Source organism: Leopardus geoffroyi, chromosome A2, assembly GCF_018350155.1.
Source record: "Leopardus geoffroyi isolate Oge1 chromosome A2, O.geoffroyi_Oge1_pat1.0, whole genome shotgun sequence".
Lineage (NCBI taxonomy): Eukaryota > Metazoa > Chordata > Mammalia > Carnivora > Felidae > Leopardus > Leopardus geoffroyi.
Window position 1 is genome coordinate 780,535 of NC_059331.1, and position 15,666 is coordinate 796,200.

The following is a 15,666-nucleotide window of genomic DNA, read 5'->3' on the forward strand; positions in this document are numbered from 1 at the left end:
AGAATCTTGAATTATTTCGGTGCTGGGGGGTGGGGGTGGGGATACCTTGCTGGCCCAGGCAGTGCCTTGACTCTTGGTAGGTTAGAGCCCCCCATCGGGCCCACTAGAGGTTACTTCAAAGTAAAATCTTAGAAGCAGGGCGCCTGGGTGGCTCAGTCAGTTAAGCATCTGACCCTTGATTTTGGCTTAGGCCCGGTCCCAAGGTTCGTATTGATTCGAGCCCTGTGTGGGGCTCTGAGGTGACAGCACGGAGCCTGCTTGGAATCCTCTGTCTTCTGCCTCTGTCCCTCCTCCACTGGCGCTGTCTCTCAAAACAAACTTTATAAAAAACAAAAGTCATGTACCGTGTACGGGGTAAGAATCTGAACATCTGTTCAAGAAACTGCCCATCCCCCACCGTCCCGGGTCCCCCGATCCCCAATTCACAGTTCCCTGCCGGATGCGTGCCGTCCCGGCTCCGGGTTCTGCTCCCCCAGCCGGCCTGCCCTTGTGGGGGGGTTCTCCATCAGGCTCCGGGGGGAGGGCACCTCCCCTCCCCCTCCATCAACCAGCCTCGCATGCCCTTTGCCCCTGCGGGTGCCCTCTCTTGAATAACGGAGTACCCCAGGACCTAGCGGTGGATTGGAAACCCAAGAGCAGGCTGGCCACGACTCTGGCGTCTCATGGGGTAGCCGTCAGATGGGCTGGGGGCTCCGCTCCGGGTCGCTCGCTCTCCTCCCTTGCTCTCCTTGCTCACGGGGCAAGGACGTCCCAGGAAAATGAAAAGGGTGAATAAGGCTCAGACTTCGTTAAAACTATCTATGTTCACTTTGGTTCGCGAATTGCCGCAGGTGCTGAAGACGGGACTGGGTGTTGGGTACATGGGAATTCTGTGTTGGCGACTTTTCCGTGCCTAAAATTATTCTGAAGTGCAACGTTTATCTAAATTTAAAAAGAAATCCAGCTCCACAGGCTAGTGGGTAGTGGGAAGGAAATGGGAAGGGGCCTGGAGCTCCTCGTTGGAGCCAGACCTGACCGGCCCCAGCGGGGGCTCCGGGACCCGACCGACTTGTCCTGCCTGGAGGCCAGCCTGCTGCTCACCTGCGCTTGCAGGTGTGAGCCTTCGTCCCCAAGTGTAAAATCCAGCAGAAGGATCTTAAGAATTAAGCGACACGCAAGCGGCAAGTGTTTCTGCGAACTCTGTTTGGTGGGTTTTGACCGAATGGGCTGGAATCATGGTCCAGGGGGTGGGGCAAGGGTTGTGAGGGTCCCGTTCTGGGTTCTGTCCCACCCACGCTGGCCCGGGGTGACCTTGGGGTGGTGGTGGTGGGCGGAAGCAGCTCCCCGCCCGCCAAGCAGAGGGGGGCCCTCCCTCTCTGCAGGGGCGTCAAAACGGCTGCCGAAACCCGGGATCGAACCAGGGACCTTTAGATCTTCAGTCTAACGCTCTCCCAGCTGAGCTATTTCGGCGGGGCGGCAGGGGCCGCTCTCACCCGGAGTCCTCCCCCGCGCCGCGCCGCACCGCGCCGCCCGCGCGCCGCCTGGGCCGGCGCCTTGCGTCCCGGCCTCGCGCGCCTCATAAAGCCTCGCGGGGCGCCGGGCGGCAGCGCCGTCTCTGTGGCGCAATCGGTTAGCGCGTTCGGCTGTTAACCGAAAGGTTGGTGGTTCGAGCCCACCCAGGGACGCACTTTTGGACTTTTGTTCCTGAGGTAAGGAGACGGCGAGCGACCCCCCTTCTTTTGCCGGGACGCTCCTCGCGACACCCCCCCCCACCCGCGTCAGCCCGTCCCGCGTGGGGTGTCTGGCGGCACGCGTCAGGAGGAAGTCCGCGCGGGCGGAACGTCCCAGGCCCGGCTCCTCGCTTCCGCGCCCCGGCCGAGCCGCTTTGGGAGACGGCCCTGGAGACCCGGAGCGCTAAGGCGGACGGACCGCAGGGGTTGTTTGAAGGCCGAGGGCAACATGGCGGCGCTGGCGGGTGAGTGCGTCGGGGGTCGCGGGGTCGCGGGGCTGCCCCTCCGCGTCCCGGGAGGGGAGCGGCGCGGGGACGGCGAGGAAACAGGCACGCGGTCCGGCCGGGCGGGGACCGGTGTCCAGCCCGTCCCGCTGCAGAGACCCCCGTCCCCGGATTAGGGATTGAACGCGCAGGACAGAAGTCATAGCGCGAAGGAAGGCGGTTGCGCGGAGACACCGTTGTCAGGACTCTGTTTCGACACCCGGGTGGTGCGTTCGTGGTCCAAGGGCCGAGCGGCGAGATCTGGCGGCACCTGAGGGGGGAAGGGCGTTTACTGTGCTGTGAGCTTATCCAGAGCCCTCAGTCTCCAACTGAGGAAACCGAGGCACAGAGAGAGGCGGCCCGCCGGGGAGCCCCGGCGGTTAGCTTGGTCTTCAGGCCCAGCTTCCGAAACCTCAGAGCCCCGGCCCGGGGCCCGGAGCCCGGAGCCTCGCTGGTGTCTGCGGATTTGTTTACTCGCGCACACCTGTGGGGCATCAAGTCACAGGACCCCAGGGAAGCCGCATCTTGGGAGAGACAGGCACCGCACAACACATACATGGGGACGCAACAGGGTGACAGGATCTAGGGAGTCTGGGGGGCTGGTGTAGACCTGAAGCCTGCCCGTAGGAAGCGCTGGCCAAGTGCACGTGTGGGGCAGGGTGCTTCAGGCAGCGGAAGCTGCAAGTGCAAAGGCCCTGGGGCAGGAGGGACACTGACCTGCTTGAGGAAAGGGAGGATGGTCCTGGTGTGGTTTGGCTTTTCGTTCAGGGTTTGGGGTATCGAGCAGGGCAGTGACACCGTGTGGCTCATACTCTGAAAGACCTCTCTTCGCAAGGGTTTGTTAAGTGGAATTTAGATAGACCAAGGGTAGGAGGAAGGAAATGCCAGGCGGGGGGAACTTGTGGGGAAGCTCCTGGAGGCCGGACCCTGCAGGCCCATCTAGGTCCCGGGTTTACTGCCAGTGTTGCTGCCTGGGCTCATCGCCTCCACCACACGGTTCTCTCCGCAGCTCCCGGCCTTCTCCGCCAGATCCTTGCTCTGCGGTGAGTGTCTGTGTGTCCCTCCCCCACCTCAGGGCCCTGACACGGAGGGCACAGTGGGGCCAGGGGAGGGGCAGGGGGTGGGTCAGAGCACCTCGGAGCTGGGCCGGCCCTTCAGCAGCATCAGGCAGGGGGCCCAGCTGCTGAAGGTCACACAGTGAGTCGGGCAGCGCTGGGGCTGACGGTGTCCCGCGGCAGGTGGGGTTCAGGCCCCTTAGTGGGGACCGTCCACGTGGTGGCAGAGCCGTCACTCAGACCCGCACCTGCCTGCCCGGGTTCCCTCACAACTCGCTTGTTGCCTGTTGCAGGAAGGCGTCTGGCGCATCTGCTCAGATCGCAGCCTCGGGTAGGCCTCCTTAGGACAGGGAGGCAGGTGGCCACCGTGCCCTCTTGGTGGACGGAGCCCGGAAGTCAAACCTCCAGTGCCATGGGACCCGGGGCATGGCCAGTCTAAGGAGAGGCTCTTCCTAATGGAGGGAGCTGGGAGGCTTGGAGAAGCACACAGATTTGGGCTGAGTTTGCCCTGTTTTGATAAGGACTTTTTCCTGGGGATAAAATACACACTCGGTGTGAAGTAAAGGGGAAAATGAGAGAATTATAAAACGAAAACCACATACTTTGCAGCCCAGGGCTCAGCAGACTTTTTCCACGAAGGGCCAGGTTGTGTCTGTGGAGACCACTCAGCTCGGCCTTTGTGAAAAGGGCTGCGAAAAAGCAGGAATGGGTGGATGTGGTGGCCAGCCAATAAAACTGTATTTACAAAAACAGGCAGAGGGCCAGATTTGGCCCCGGGTGAAGTGTCCCCCTTAGTGTGGCCCCTGTGACAGCGTCGCGGGGCACCCCAGGCTCCTCTTCACGTGCACCCCCTCTCCCCGCAGCTCCGGTGTGGGCGTGGCTCTGCAGGGTCGAAGTGTCCATTCGAGCGTGGCCGCTGACAGCCCCAGCAGGTGAGGCCAGCCTTCCTGGGCCCCTGCACACACCCGAAAGCCTCCCCTTGGCACGGCAGCTGCCCGTGGTGACTCCAGTCCCTCCCTCTGCCCAGGAGGGTCATACGGCGCGGTCCCCGCCCTCAGGGCGCGCCTGAGACTCCGGCTGCGCCTCCCCAGACCAGAAGGGCCCTTCATTTCCTTCCTTCGCTCAGCAGGCACGTCCTGCCCCCGGCCTGGCTGCCCGGATGCTGGGGGCCAGCTTGGTGCTGCCCTCTGAGAGGCTGCTCTGGGCTGCAGGCTGTCTGGATGCCCGCCTGGCTGACGTCCCCTCCCTCCCCTGCACTCTGTGTTCTGTGTCCAGCACCCAGCCCGCTGTGTCCAAGGCTGGAGCCGTGGTCCCCAAACCCACCGCGCTTCCCAGCAGCCGGGGCGAGTATGTGGTGGCCAAGCTGGACGACCTCATCAACTGGGCCCGCCGGGTGAGCCCCCGCCCCCTCCTCCGTCCCTCGGGCCTCCTGCCGCGTGTGCGTGCACACGTGCGCACCTGCCCCTGGCTGCTCCTGGCCCTGATGTCCTCTCGGTGCCCCTGCCCTGCTTCCTGGCCCCTCCCTTGGCCCCCAGAGAGGATGGCCTGCCTGCCCTCTGTAGTTTTTTTGTTTCTGTTCATTCTTCTTCTTCTTTTTTTTTTTTTTTTTTTAATTTTTATTTAAAGCTCATTTATTTTGAGAGACGGAGAGGGAGACCGAGTGGAGGAGGGGCAGAGAGTGAGAGCCCCAAGCAGGACCCGCCTTGTCAGCGCAGAGCCTGGCACGGGGCTTGAACTCACAAACTGAGATCATGACCTGAGCCGAAGGCGAGAGTTGGACTCTTGGCTGACTTAGCTGCCCGGGCGCCCCACCCTCCCTCTTTCCTCTTCTAATATAGGAGTGATTTTTGTAATTGGGAGCGTTGTGCAGGCCAAGAACAGGGGCTCCTTCCTGGGAAAAGCCTGAACACCCTCCCCCGCCCCCAGGACCGACCACAGAGCAGTCCGTGTTGGGTTCCCTCCCTCGAATCGTGTGCGTCTGCGCCGCCCACTGACCACCTGTTTCGCAGGACAGTAGCTCCTCTTGGTGTGCTGGGGGTGTCCAGGGGCCGGCCACCGCTGTTTCTGTCTGTGTGTAAGAGTGGGGCCACGGCGAACATTCTGCCAGGGCCTGCAGCCACAGCACGGAGGTGCCCCGCGCGGCATTGCTCGTGGCGGTGGAACCCCGAGATGCTGTCAGGGTCGGCCTGCCGTGTGGCCTAAGCCCTGCCACCTGTATTAGCACGAAGCGGGCAGTGGGGGCCACGTCCCGGTCCCCGACTGCCAGACGGAGGAAGTGCTGCGCCCCCCTCCCCCCCCCGCCCCGGGGTAGCTCACTTCACCTTCCTGGAGGGCACACTGGGCCAGTGACCGGCACCAGAGGTCACGTGGTGGAGGGCAGGGGGGCGGCGTGGCTGGCTGACCGCCCTGGCCCCCGGCAGAGTTCCCTGTGGCCCATGACCTTCGGCCTGGCCTGCTGCGCCGTGGAGATGATGCACATGGCGGCGCCCCGCTATGACATGGACCGCTTCGGCGTGGTCTTCCGCGCCAGCCCGCGCCAGGCGGACGTCATGATCGTGGCCGGCACGCTCACCAACAAGATGGCCCCGGCCCTGCGCAAGGTAGGCCTGGCCCCGCGGCCCGCCCTCCGCCCCGGCCCGAGCCGCACCCCGACCCCGCCGTCTCTTCCAGGTCTATGACCAGATGCCCGAGCCTCGCTACGTCGTGTCCATGGGCAGGTGAGTGCCGGGCGGGCCCGCCACAGACACGCCCGTGATGTGCCGGCGCGTTTCCCGCCGGCCTGTGCCCGCTACCCGCCGTCGCGGTCCTGGAGCCCCGGGTCTGCGTCCGCTGCCCGCCCCAGAACGTCCCTCCCGTCCGCGCAGTCGCTCCCATTCTGCCTGCCTGCCTCGGCCTGCCCCGTGCGCACTCTGTCTCCTCGCCTCTCCGCGTGCCGCCAACTCACCACACTCCCTGCGTCGTCAGGCGGTCGCGTCACTCAGCTCTTGTGTCGAGCCGCCTTAAGTTCATCCTGTTACCGTGCGCGGGTCCGTGATTTTCTCTAATCCCAGAAGGAAACCCTGTCCCCCTCCCCGGCCCCCGGCCCCCACGAGCCCCTCTCCTGTCCCCGGACGAGCCCGTTCTGGACGTTTCACACACGCGGACTCACGCCCCGTGTGGCCTCTCGCGTCTGGTTCCCTCCCTGAGCGTCGTGGGCTCGGGGTCCGCCCATTTGCTTCTGCTCTGCCTGATCCCACAGAAGGCGTCAGGTGGCCGTTCTGTTTTCTGTGCCTCCACCCGCGCACCTGCCCGCTCCTGACGCCTGTGTGCCCTGGAAGGCCGCCGTGATTGGGGGGGCGGGTAGGGAGGGCAGGCCGGGGTGGCCAGCGTGGCCCTCACGTGCCCCCCCTGCAGCTGTGCCAACGGAGGCGGCTACTACCACTACTCGTACTCCGTCGTGAGGGGCTGTGACCGCATCGTGCCCGTGGACATCTACGTCCCAGGTAGGCACGCGCGGCCCCCGCGGCAGAGCCCTGCCCACACCCTCCCGCTCCATGGGGCGCCGGCACTCCAGAGACCGTGGGCTCCCCCCATCAAAAGGAGGGTCAGATTTCGGTCCAGGCAGAAGGGTGAATCCCCGGCCTCCCCCTCCCCTGCCCCTCGAAGGTCTCCCCACCCGAAGAGTCTTAGCTTGTATCCAGATGTTGGAGCAGGCTGCTGCCGAAGCCTGGCCTCAGCCCGGGGGGGGGGGGGGGGGGGGCTGCAGGCACCTGCCAGCTTTAAACTACGTTTCGTGTACAAAACCAGAAAAAAAAACAGCCAAAAATAAGGGAACCGTGTGCACGGTTCTCATTCTCGCCAAGGAGAGCGAGACTCCCCTGGCCCCAGATTGCCGGGGTGGCCAGATTCAGGAAATAAAAATCCAGGCCCCCCCCCTCCCCCCGTAACATTTGTCGGGAAACGAGTAATAGTTTTCTTGGCGTAAGTAAATACATCTCCTACGACGCGTGTGGTACACGGACACTGGAGAAGCACTGACTGTCTCAAGTGCACGGTAACTGGCGTCCTGTGTGTTACCCTGCCACCCGTGGGCCCCAGGCATCCGCCCCGCCAGTGGTTGGAGGTCAGGGGTCGGTGCGTAGCCTGCGGACGGGCTCTCAGTGCCGGCGCCAAACACCCGACCCGAGTGTCCGCGGAGCAGGGGTGCTCAAGGCCGCAATTCCACGTCCCCCGAGAAGCCGAAGTCCCGCCTGGCATCTCATGAGGCAGAGGAAGGGGTTTTGACTTTGGGGTCGAGTTCACCGTAACATGGTGTTGATTCGTTTCGCATTCTGCGGATCTCCACGCCGGGCCCCGGGCCGCCCCCAGGCCAGGGGGACGGAGCCGGTCTGGTAGGGAGGGCACGTAGGACCCCCCTGCGGGCCAGGGGCCAGACCCCGGTCAGTCCCCCTGCTGGGGACAGGGACTGTAGGGGAGCATTTCTCCAGGGCTGCCCGTTGGTCTGTGGACCATATGGGCCTCCCTGCCCGCCCCCAGCCGCTCTGCCCCCTCAACTCCCCCACCCGCTCTCTGAAGGGCCCGCCACCAGGCGAGTGTGACCCAGGGTCAGGAGGCAGGCCGCACGTGTCCCGCCAGGGGTCTCGGAGCCGGGTCGTGGCAATGGCGGGCAGGGCGGCTTGGCCCAGGAGGGGTGGCCTCGGCCCCCCCACTGCCCAGGGCTTGGAGGCCAGGGTCAGGACCCGGGCACCGCCCATCTTGCTGGCTCCTGCCCCGTGATGGGCCCGACCCGCCACCCAGGCGGTACCGACGGAAGCAGGTACTGGAGCCGGCTCTGCAGCCCTCGGCGAGGCCCCGTGACTTGCATCCTGGCTCAGGCACCCTCTGCCGAGCGGCGGCAGAAAATGAGGGTCGGCGGCCCCGGCAGGGAGGACGGGCACGGGGTCTGCAATGCAGTCGCCGGTCCAGGATAGCCTAGGGCCGAGGGGCCCCCCTCCCTGCCACAGGGAAACTGAGGCACCCCCCCCCCCCCCCCCCCGCAGGCTGCCCGCCCACGGCTGAGGCCCTGCTCTACGGCATCCTGCAGCTGCAGAAGAAGATCAAGCGGGAGAAGAGGCTCCGCATCTGGTACCGCAGGTAGTGCCGGCCCCCCCCCGGCCCCTGCGGCGGCCCCGAGGCCAATAAACCTGCTACTGCCACCTTGCCGCCACCCTCTCTGTGTGCCACGTGCGGGCGGCGGGGCCTCGGGGAGGTGTAGGAGCTGCCCCGGCCGCGCCGCGGCCTCCCCAAGACCGACGACGGAGGGGAGCGGACGGGCCCGAGAGCCTGCGGAGGGGCACGGAGGAGGGCAGCGGGTGACCACGCGGGCGCGGCCAGCCTCGGGAGGCACGCCTTGGGCCGTGGTGTGGGTCCTCGCCAGCAAGGCCGGGCTTCCAGGGTTTGCTTTCCTCGGAGGCCCCGCCTGACGGTGGGACCAGAGACGCGGTGGCCCTGATGCGGCTCCGCACCCCGTCTGTACCCCCGCTGCTGACTGGAGGCAGGGGCTCACGGGCTCTGACGGCTACTCCGGCCCACCGGCCTGGGCGCCAGGAGGCTCACGTGCTGGCCCAGAGACACGGGGGCTCCCCAGAAACCCATTTAACACGTGCCGCTCTTGGTCTTGGGGGGCAGAAGGAAACGAAAGTGCGGGTGCGGCGCACTGTGCCGGGCAAGCCCAGTGTTCGTGTTTATTTCACCCTCGGTGCCCCTGAGAGGAAGGTAGCGGTATCCCCCCGCAGGGAAGGTCAGGGAAGCTGGCCCTGCGTCCCACTGCGGGTGTGGGCCGGGACTTGAACCCAGGGCCACGAGAGCCCAGAGCCTGCACTCCCGACTGCGAAGGCACCGAGCGGGGCACGGGGATGGGACTGCGGCCCCCCCGTGGTCAAGCCGGAGGCCCAGGCGGGCTCAGTGCTTGGTGACCAGGGGCGTGATCATCCGAGGGAAGGCGTAATAGCGGCACTCGGCCGGCGGGACCAGCTCCATCACCTCCGTGTGGATGTTCTCCCGCCTGAAGCCCGCTTCCAGCAGGGCCGGCACCTGCGTCTCCTGGCGGCGGGAGAGACAGGCCAGGTCACTGCAAGCCACCAGGCCACACGAGACCCACACGGCACCCACTCTTCCTGGCACAGCGTTTGTAATTGCCAAGGCCCCCGGGAGGGAGCCCCAGTCTGGGGGGGGGGGCATCTCCAGGGGTCTCGACTCGGGCAGCAGTTTCCTGCTGTCATGGGGTGCCAGCCGCTGCCTACTGCACATCCTCTCAGGCAGCGGGGAGAACGTGAGCCGAGGCCGGAGACAGCGTGGCTAAACCAATAAAGACACGCTGGGTGGAGGAGGGCAGAGGGAGGGGGATGCCTGGGTGGGGAGGCTGGGCCATATCCCTGTATCCTGAGGGCACTGGGGAGCCAGGAAGGTGTCATAGCTGGGGAGAGTCTTGACACACTTCTTTCTGGAGCTCACATTCCACCCAAGAGATCAGCCCCTGAGGTCAAGAACCACCCCCTAGGTCACAAGCTACTCCAGCTGCTGCCTGGCTCGGGGGGTGGGGCAGAGACCCACGGGGAGCTCCCAGGCTGCCGCACCTGGAACATGGTGGTGATGTCCGAGTACTTGGACTTCATCAGCTCCCCCCACGACGTGAGGTTGCAGTAGGTGAGAATGCCCCCGGGCTTCAGCAGGCGAAAGGCATGGTCCTGGGCAGGGGACAGCGATCAGGAGGGATCGCCCAGGGCGGCCTCCTGCATCCCAGCAGGTCAGAGAGACAGGAAGAAGTGTCCTGTGTGCAAATGGCAGGCCCCCCCCCCCCCCGCTCAGCCCTGGGGGGTGAGCATCCCACCCAGCGGGTCCTACCTTGATGAAGGCGAACTGGTGGGTATGCCAGGTCTCCTCGGACAGGGGGTAGGTGTCATACAGGATACCTGCATAGGAAGTCACAGGCTACGCGGTCAGGGCCGGGTGCAGCCTCACCAGCGGTGTCTGCACAGGGAGACTAGACCCCAGAGGCTTCACCCAGCGCTCAGTGTGCCGCCTCCTCTGGGAACGGGGTCCTGCTCAGTTGTCCACACGCCTGCCAAGTGCCAGGCCCTGGCTCTCGGATCTGTACCCCCAAGTGAAACATTGCAGCGTGTGTTCCTTAGAGGGTCCCTCTGCAGGCCAAGGAAGGGGCTAGTGGTGGAAAATGAGGCATGGGCTCCCCCCCCCCAGCCCCCAAGCCCCCTCACCATCAAAGTGGCCGTCTGGCAGGGTAGGGGCCACCTCCTCCCACAGGCCTTTCAAGGGAACCACCTTGGGGCGGGGGAGAAACAGAAAACAGATCGGGAGTCACAGGGGTCCGGGATCTTCCCACCTGCTGCAAGGGAGAGGGCTGAGGAGCTCCCAAGGGAGAAGACCACTTCCTCCATTTTTGCACCGCCCGGGGCCCCCAGCCCCTCCCAGGAAAGGGCCTCGACCCCACAGGGTAGTGCTGAGGGGGGACGTGCAGGCAGAGGCGGGCACCTCGTGTGGCTGCCGCTGGGCCCAGTCCTGAAGGCGCTGGAAGACGCCGTCGTTGCACTCGATGATCCAGTGTTCGTCGATGGGGGCCTCTTGCACCCTGGAAGCTGCGATCGCCATGCCGAAGCCCACCTCCAGGACCCGGCCCCCTGGGCAAAGATCCCAGCATCACACGCCGGGCTGGGGCTGGGGGAGCTGCCTGGAGGAGGGGGCCCGAGGGCAGGGTCTTTACAGAGAGAAACGTTTGCCCCAAGGACAGGAGAGCACAAGTGGGGCAGAGGCGGAGGGTGACACAGAACACACTAGCCCTGAGAGGGAACAGCGTGGGCTCTGGCCAGGGGCCAGAGAGGGTGGCAAGCCAGGGAGGCGTGGGCAGCGGATTTTAGGCCCAGCCCCAGGGGGGAGGTCAGATCCTGGACTTTGATCCCTGGTGGTGCTTATCTCTTGATTCGGTTACTTTTCTCTGGCCTCCCCCCTCCTGCCCCCTGCAATGAAGTTTCTGCAGGAGAAGGGGGGTGAGTTTGAGGCCTGAGGCCTGCAACAGTTGGGGAGGAAGTGGTCCCCACTGGACAAGAGACGGGTGATAGAAACATCCCAACCACGCAGGGACACTGCTTGTGCAAAGGCCTGGAGGACCCATGCCTGGCCCCTGGGGACCTGGGGAGCCCTCGGCACCCCTCAGGCTCTGAACGAGGCACAGGGCCACCGGGACAGCTGTTTGGCAGCCTCAGCTCTCCCAGAGCTATTCGTAGCCGGGGCGGGGCTTCTGGGAACTCCTGGGCAGCGCTCCCCCACCCCCCCTCGCTTGGCCGCCACCGCGTCCCCGACCTCATGGGGGGATAGCCCACCGCGTCCCCGACTTCACGGGAAGACAGCGGCTGAGCTCCGCCCGAGGTCGTCATGGTGGGGCCCATTCCCTCGACCCAGACCCTTCCCCATCTGGAAGTTTCTGGTACTTAGGAGGCGCCTTCTGCGTGCAAGCCCGTGCCTGCAGCACCCCCTTTACTTCCCCCGTTGCTCCCCGCTAGCCTCATTTTACGGGCGGGAAAACCAGAGACACGGAGAGGCTCCGATGCACACCGGCTGGAGAACCGGCTGGACCCCGGATCCGAGCGTCCTGCGGCCTCGGGTTACAAGTGGCTGCCCGGCTACCTTTGGAGGAGGCGGCGGCCGCCAGCGCGTGCATGTAGGGGGTCTCCCAGCGCTCCATCACCGGCTTGCCCAGGATCTGCAGGTGCATGTCCGCCGCGTCGTAGGCCGCGGGCGCCATCTGCCACGCGGGGCTGCAGTTCTCGCCGGGGGCGAAGATGGGGGGCGCGGCGGGGACGCTCATGCTGCGGCGGGGACGAGCTACTGGACTCCGCTCGCGACGCGTGGGCCTGATCCCTGCGAGGCCTTCTGGGGCGGGGGCGGGGCGGGGCCGCAGGCCAGAGGGGCGGGGCCGCGGGCCAGAGGGGGCGGGGCGGCCCGCAGGCCGGAGGGGCGGGGCCGGGACAGGTGGGCGGAGCCGGGAGCGGATTGCACGGAGGTCTGATGGGCCTCTAGCGGCCACTGGGCCAAAGGCGCCCTGTGCATCCTGTGAAAACAGATGGCACTGGCTAATAGTTACCCAGTTTTGTTTTCTTTTTTATTTGAGAGGCAGGGAGACAGAGCGAGTGAGTGAGGTAGAGAGGCAGAGGGAGGGAGAGAGGCTCGTGCCGCGGGATCCCACGACTCATAACCTGACCCGAGAAAGAGTCTGACGCTCAGCTGACTGAGCCGCCCAGGTGCCCCTAAATGTCACCCAGCTTAAGGGATGCCCTGGGATGGCCTGCCTGAGGCAGGAGAAAGCAGGCTACTATTTGCTAGCTATTGCTGTATAACCAATTACCCCAAACGTAGCCACTTCAAGCAACACGGGTTTATTATCTCCGTTTCTGTGGGTCAGGACCCCAGGTGCTGCTCAGCGGGTCCTCTGTTTCACGACCTCTCACAATGCCGCAGGCAAGGTGCCAGCCAGTTCCGGGGGCTCCTCTGAAGGCTCATGCGGGGAAGGATCCACTTTCAAGCTCATTGACTGGCTGCTGGCCTCAGCCGGTTCCTTTGGGGCTGTTGGTAGGAGGGCCTCAGTCCCTGGCCACATGAGCCTCCCCAACCGGACAGCATGCTTCATTAGAACCAACGAGAGAATCTGCAATGTCAGAATTGCTTGGAATCTAGTCACAGAAGCCGTATCTCTTCACCCGGACATACTGTATTGGTTAGAAGTCAGGCACACGAGGGCAGGGGTCACTCAAGGCCACGAATGCTAAGTAGGGATCACGGGGGGATTCTCCGAGGCTGCTGCCTACACAGACCCTAAGTGACAGCAATGAGAGGCAGTCTGCTTGGAGCCTCCCCTGTGGCTTCAGTGTCCCCAGAGAGGAGGGACCTCCCAGGGGTCACCGAGATGCAACCTGAGCTCCATCCCCAAAAGTGGCCATGGGCCCAGTACGGTCTGCCTGGCAACTTAGCCAAGTGCTTTCTGTTCCAAGTTCACCTTCCTCTCCTCCCAAATGGGGTGGCCATGCTTGTTCCCTCTCATGTGGGTGAGTGAATGACACATGGTCATTCCTTGTGTCCGCTCTTCGTGGGAGACCCTAGGGTGTGCTGTTCTCATCTGCATCTCACAGCCTGCAGACCTGGGATCAGAGAGGGAAAGTGACGTCCTCGAGGCCGTACAGCGAATCAGTGGCAGAGACGATAGGAGGAGGGATGCGTCTGACTCCAGACCGCAGTCTTAAAAGATTACACATATGAAGTATATATATTTCTGACTAGAAAAGTAACATGTTTGATCAAATCCTTCAAATGTTACACAGTCGGGGGGGCGCCTGGGTGGTTCAGTCAGTTGAGCCTCCAACTTCAGCTCAGGTCATTTTCTCATGGTTCACGGGTTCAAACCCCACATCGGGCTCTGCTGTGCTGACAGCTTGGAGCCCGTAGCCCGCTTCAGATTTTGTGTCTCCCCCTCTCTCTGCCCCTCCCCCACTTGCACTCTGTCTCTGTCTCTCTCAAAAATAAATAAACATTAAAAAAAAAAAAAGTTACAGAGTTGGCATCAGCCTGTAGGCTGCATCCCCCTGCTGTTGTTTCGGTACAATTTAGAATGGTCTTTGTGTTTTTAAATGGCTGGAAAAAAATCAAAACAAGACTAATTTACAGCACATGATAATCATACGACGTTCACGTTTACGTGTGGGTAAATACTTTCATTGGCACATAGCCGTCTCCGCTTGTTAGAATTAGGACTCGGGAGTTTTCTGGCTATAACAGTACAGGTGAGTCATCGCCATGAAGATCTTACAGCCAACAAAACCAAAATATTTCCTATTTAGCCCTGTACAGAAAAAGTCTACCAGCCCCATTATAGAGTAACGGGTCGTGGGAAGCGAAATTCATTCGTCAAACACACATGGAGTAGCTTGCTTTGGTGGTCCCATCCTGCCCCTCCTGGAGCTCACAGCCCGTTGTGGGGGATGAACAAGAATAAGGGATAAGTGGGGCACCTGGCTGGCTCGGTCGGTGGGACATGCAACTCTTGATGTCAGGGTCGTGAGTTTGAGCCCCAAATTGGGCATGGAACCTACTTAAAATTAAAAAAATAAAAAATAAAAAGTTAAAGTAAAAAATAAGCAATATGTGAATGAGATTACTACAAGCCACGTGGCAGCTGTGACAGGACTCTCCCCGTGATTCCTGGCCCATGCCTAGCTGCTTTACCAGGCAATGTCCCTGTCACCGTATTTTTGTGTGTGCGTAGAGTATTATATACAAAATTATACTTTTTAAGTGAAAAGGGACCAGGGGCGCCTGGGTGGGTAAGTTGGTTGGGAGAACTGCAGCTCAGGTCATGATTTCGCAGTTGGAGCCCCGCGTCGGGCTCTGTGCTGACAGCTCGGAGCCTGGAGCCTGCTTCGGATTCTGTGTCTCCCTCTCTTTCTGCCCCTGCCCCGCTCGTGCTCTCTCTCTCTCAAAAATAAATAAGCGTTGGGGCGCCTGGGTGGCTCAGTCGGTTGAGCGACTTCAGCTCAGGTCATGATCTCGCGGTCTGTGAGTTCGAGCCCCGCGTCGGGCTCTGGGCTGATGGCTCAGGGTCTGGAGCCTGTTTCCGATTCTGTGTCTCCCTCTCTCTCTGCCCCTCCCCCGCTCACGCTCTGTCTCCGTCTCTCAAAAATAAATAAAAATTAAAATAAATAAAACTAAAAAAAATTGTTTTTATTTATTTTTGAAAGAGACAGAGACAGAATGCAAGTGGGTTGGGGCAGAGAGAGAGAGAGAAGCACAAAATCCAAAGTAGGCTCCAGGCTCTGAGCTGTCAGCACAGAGCCCGATGTGGGGCTCGAACTCACAAGCTGTGGGATCATGACCTGAGCCGAAGTCAGACGCTCAACCGACTGAGCCACCCAGGTGCCCCTAAATAAAACTTTTTTATTTTATTTTATTTTTTTTTTTAATTTTTTTTTTTTCAACGTTTATTTATTTTTGGGACAGAGAGAAACAGAGCATGAACGGGGGAGGGGCAGAGAGAGAGGGAGACACAGAATCGGAAACAGGCTCCAGGCTCTGAGCCATCAGCCCAGAGCCCGACGCGGGGCTCGAACTCACGGACCGCGAGATCGTGACCTGGCTGAAGTCGGACGCTTAACCGACTGCGCCACCCAGGCGCCCCTAAGTAAAACTTTTTTAAATAAAATAAAATAAAATGGAAGGACATCCTGCCGCCTGCCACCACGTGGATGGACCCAGAGGACACTGTGCGCAGTGACAGAAGCCAGACACAGAACGACACGTCCTGCATGACCCCACTCACAGGGGGTCCCTAGAGGAGTCCCGTCCACAGAGACAGAGAGTAGATGGGGGGAGCCAGGGGTGGGGAGTCCATGTTTCATGGGGACAGAGTCTCAGTTTGGGGACATGGGAAGTTCTGGAGACGGATGGTGGGGGCAGCTGCATGACAGCGTGCTTGGTGCCACCGAGCTGTGCACTTTAGAAATAGTGACAATGCTAGAGGCACCTGGGTGGCTCAATTAAATGTCTGACTTCAGTTCAGGTCATGATCTCGTGGTTGGTGAGTTCGAACCCTACATGGGGCTCTGTGCTGACAGCTTGGACCCT

At 62.3% G+C, this 15,666-nt stretch overlaps 2 protein-coding genes and 2 non-coding genes across 4 annotated transcripts; 2 read left to right on the forward strand and 2 right to left on the reverse strand.

Moving 5' to 3' along the window:
* Window positions 1-1,376: 1,376 nt before the first annotated feature.
* On the reverse strand, window positions 1,377-1,449 carry TRNAF-GAA. The gene has a single exon. It is a non-coding gene; the product is annotated as a tRNA-Phe (tRNA).
* Window positions 1,450-1,590: 141 nt separating this feature from the next.
* On the forward strand, window positions 1,591-1,664 carry TRNAN-GUU. The gene has a single exon. It is a non-coding gene; the product is annotated as a tRNA-Asn (tRNA).
* A 189-nt stretch (window positions 1,665-1,853) lies between these two features.
* NDUFS7 (NADH:ubiquinone oxidoreductase core subunit S7) lies at window positions 1,854-8,208 on the forward strand. The gene is made up of 8 exons (XM_045491227.1): window positions 1,854-1,954; window positions 2,982-3,015; window positions 3,891-3,959; window positions 4,303-4,420; window positions 5,448-5,627; window positions 5,698-5,744; window positions 6,421-6,509; window positions 8,046-8,208. Exons 1-8 carry the CDS (start codon window positions 1,939-1,941, stop codon window positions 8,141-8,143), a joined length of 651 nt encoding a protein of 216 aa, XP_045347183.1. The 5' UTR covers window positions 1,854-1,938; the 3' UTR covers window positions 8,144-8,208.
* Window positions 8,209-8,692: 484 nt separating this feature from the next.
* GAMT (guanidinoacetate N-methyltransferase) lies at window positions 8,693-11,941 on the reverse strand. Its single transcript, XM_045491226.1, has 6 exons — window positions 11,683-11,941; window positions 10,534-10,679; window positions 10,260-10,323; window positions 9,889-9,956; window positions 9,621-9,731; window positions 8,693-9,087 (listed from the first exon to the last, which is right to left on the reverse strand). The coding sequence occupies exons 1-6, from the start codon at window positions 11,861-11,863 to the stop codon at window positions 8,947-8,949; spliced, it is 711 nt and encodes a 236-aa protein (XP_045347182.1). The 5' UTR covers window positions 11,864-11,941; the 3' UTR covers window positions 8,693-8,946.
* Window positions 11,942-15,666: the final 3,725 nt, after the last annotated feature.

Excerpts from the sequence above, each read along its gene's own strand:
- GAMT (XM_045491226.1), bottom strand. The coding sequence starts at position 11,863 with ATGAGCGTCCCCGCCGCGCCCCCCATCTTCGCCCCCGGCGAGAACTGC. Across the intron at positions 9,957-10,259 it reads GCCAGACGGCCACTTTGATG|GTATCCTGTATGACACCTAC; the intron begins GTGAGGGGGCTT and ends CTTCCTATGCAG. Across the intron at positions 9,088-9,620 it reads ACATCACCACCATGTTCCAG|GAGACGCAGGTGCCGGCCCT; the intron begins GTGCGGCAGCCT and ends TCCCGCCGCCAG.
- NDUFS7 (XM_045491227.1), top strand. Across the intron at positions 3,016-3,890 it reads CGCCAGATCCTTGCTCTGCG|CTCCGGTGTGGGCGTGGCTC; the intron begins GTGAGTGTCTGT and ends CTCTCCCCGCAG. Across the intron at positions 3,960-4,302 it reads GCCGCTGACAGCCCCAGCAG|CACCCAGCCCGCTGTGTCCA; the intron begins GTGAGGCCAGCC and ends TTCTGTGTCCAG.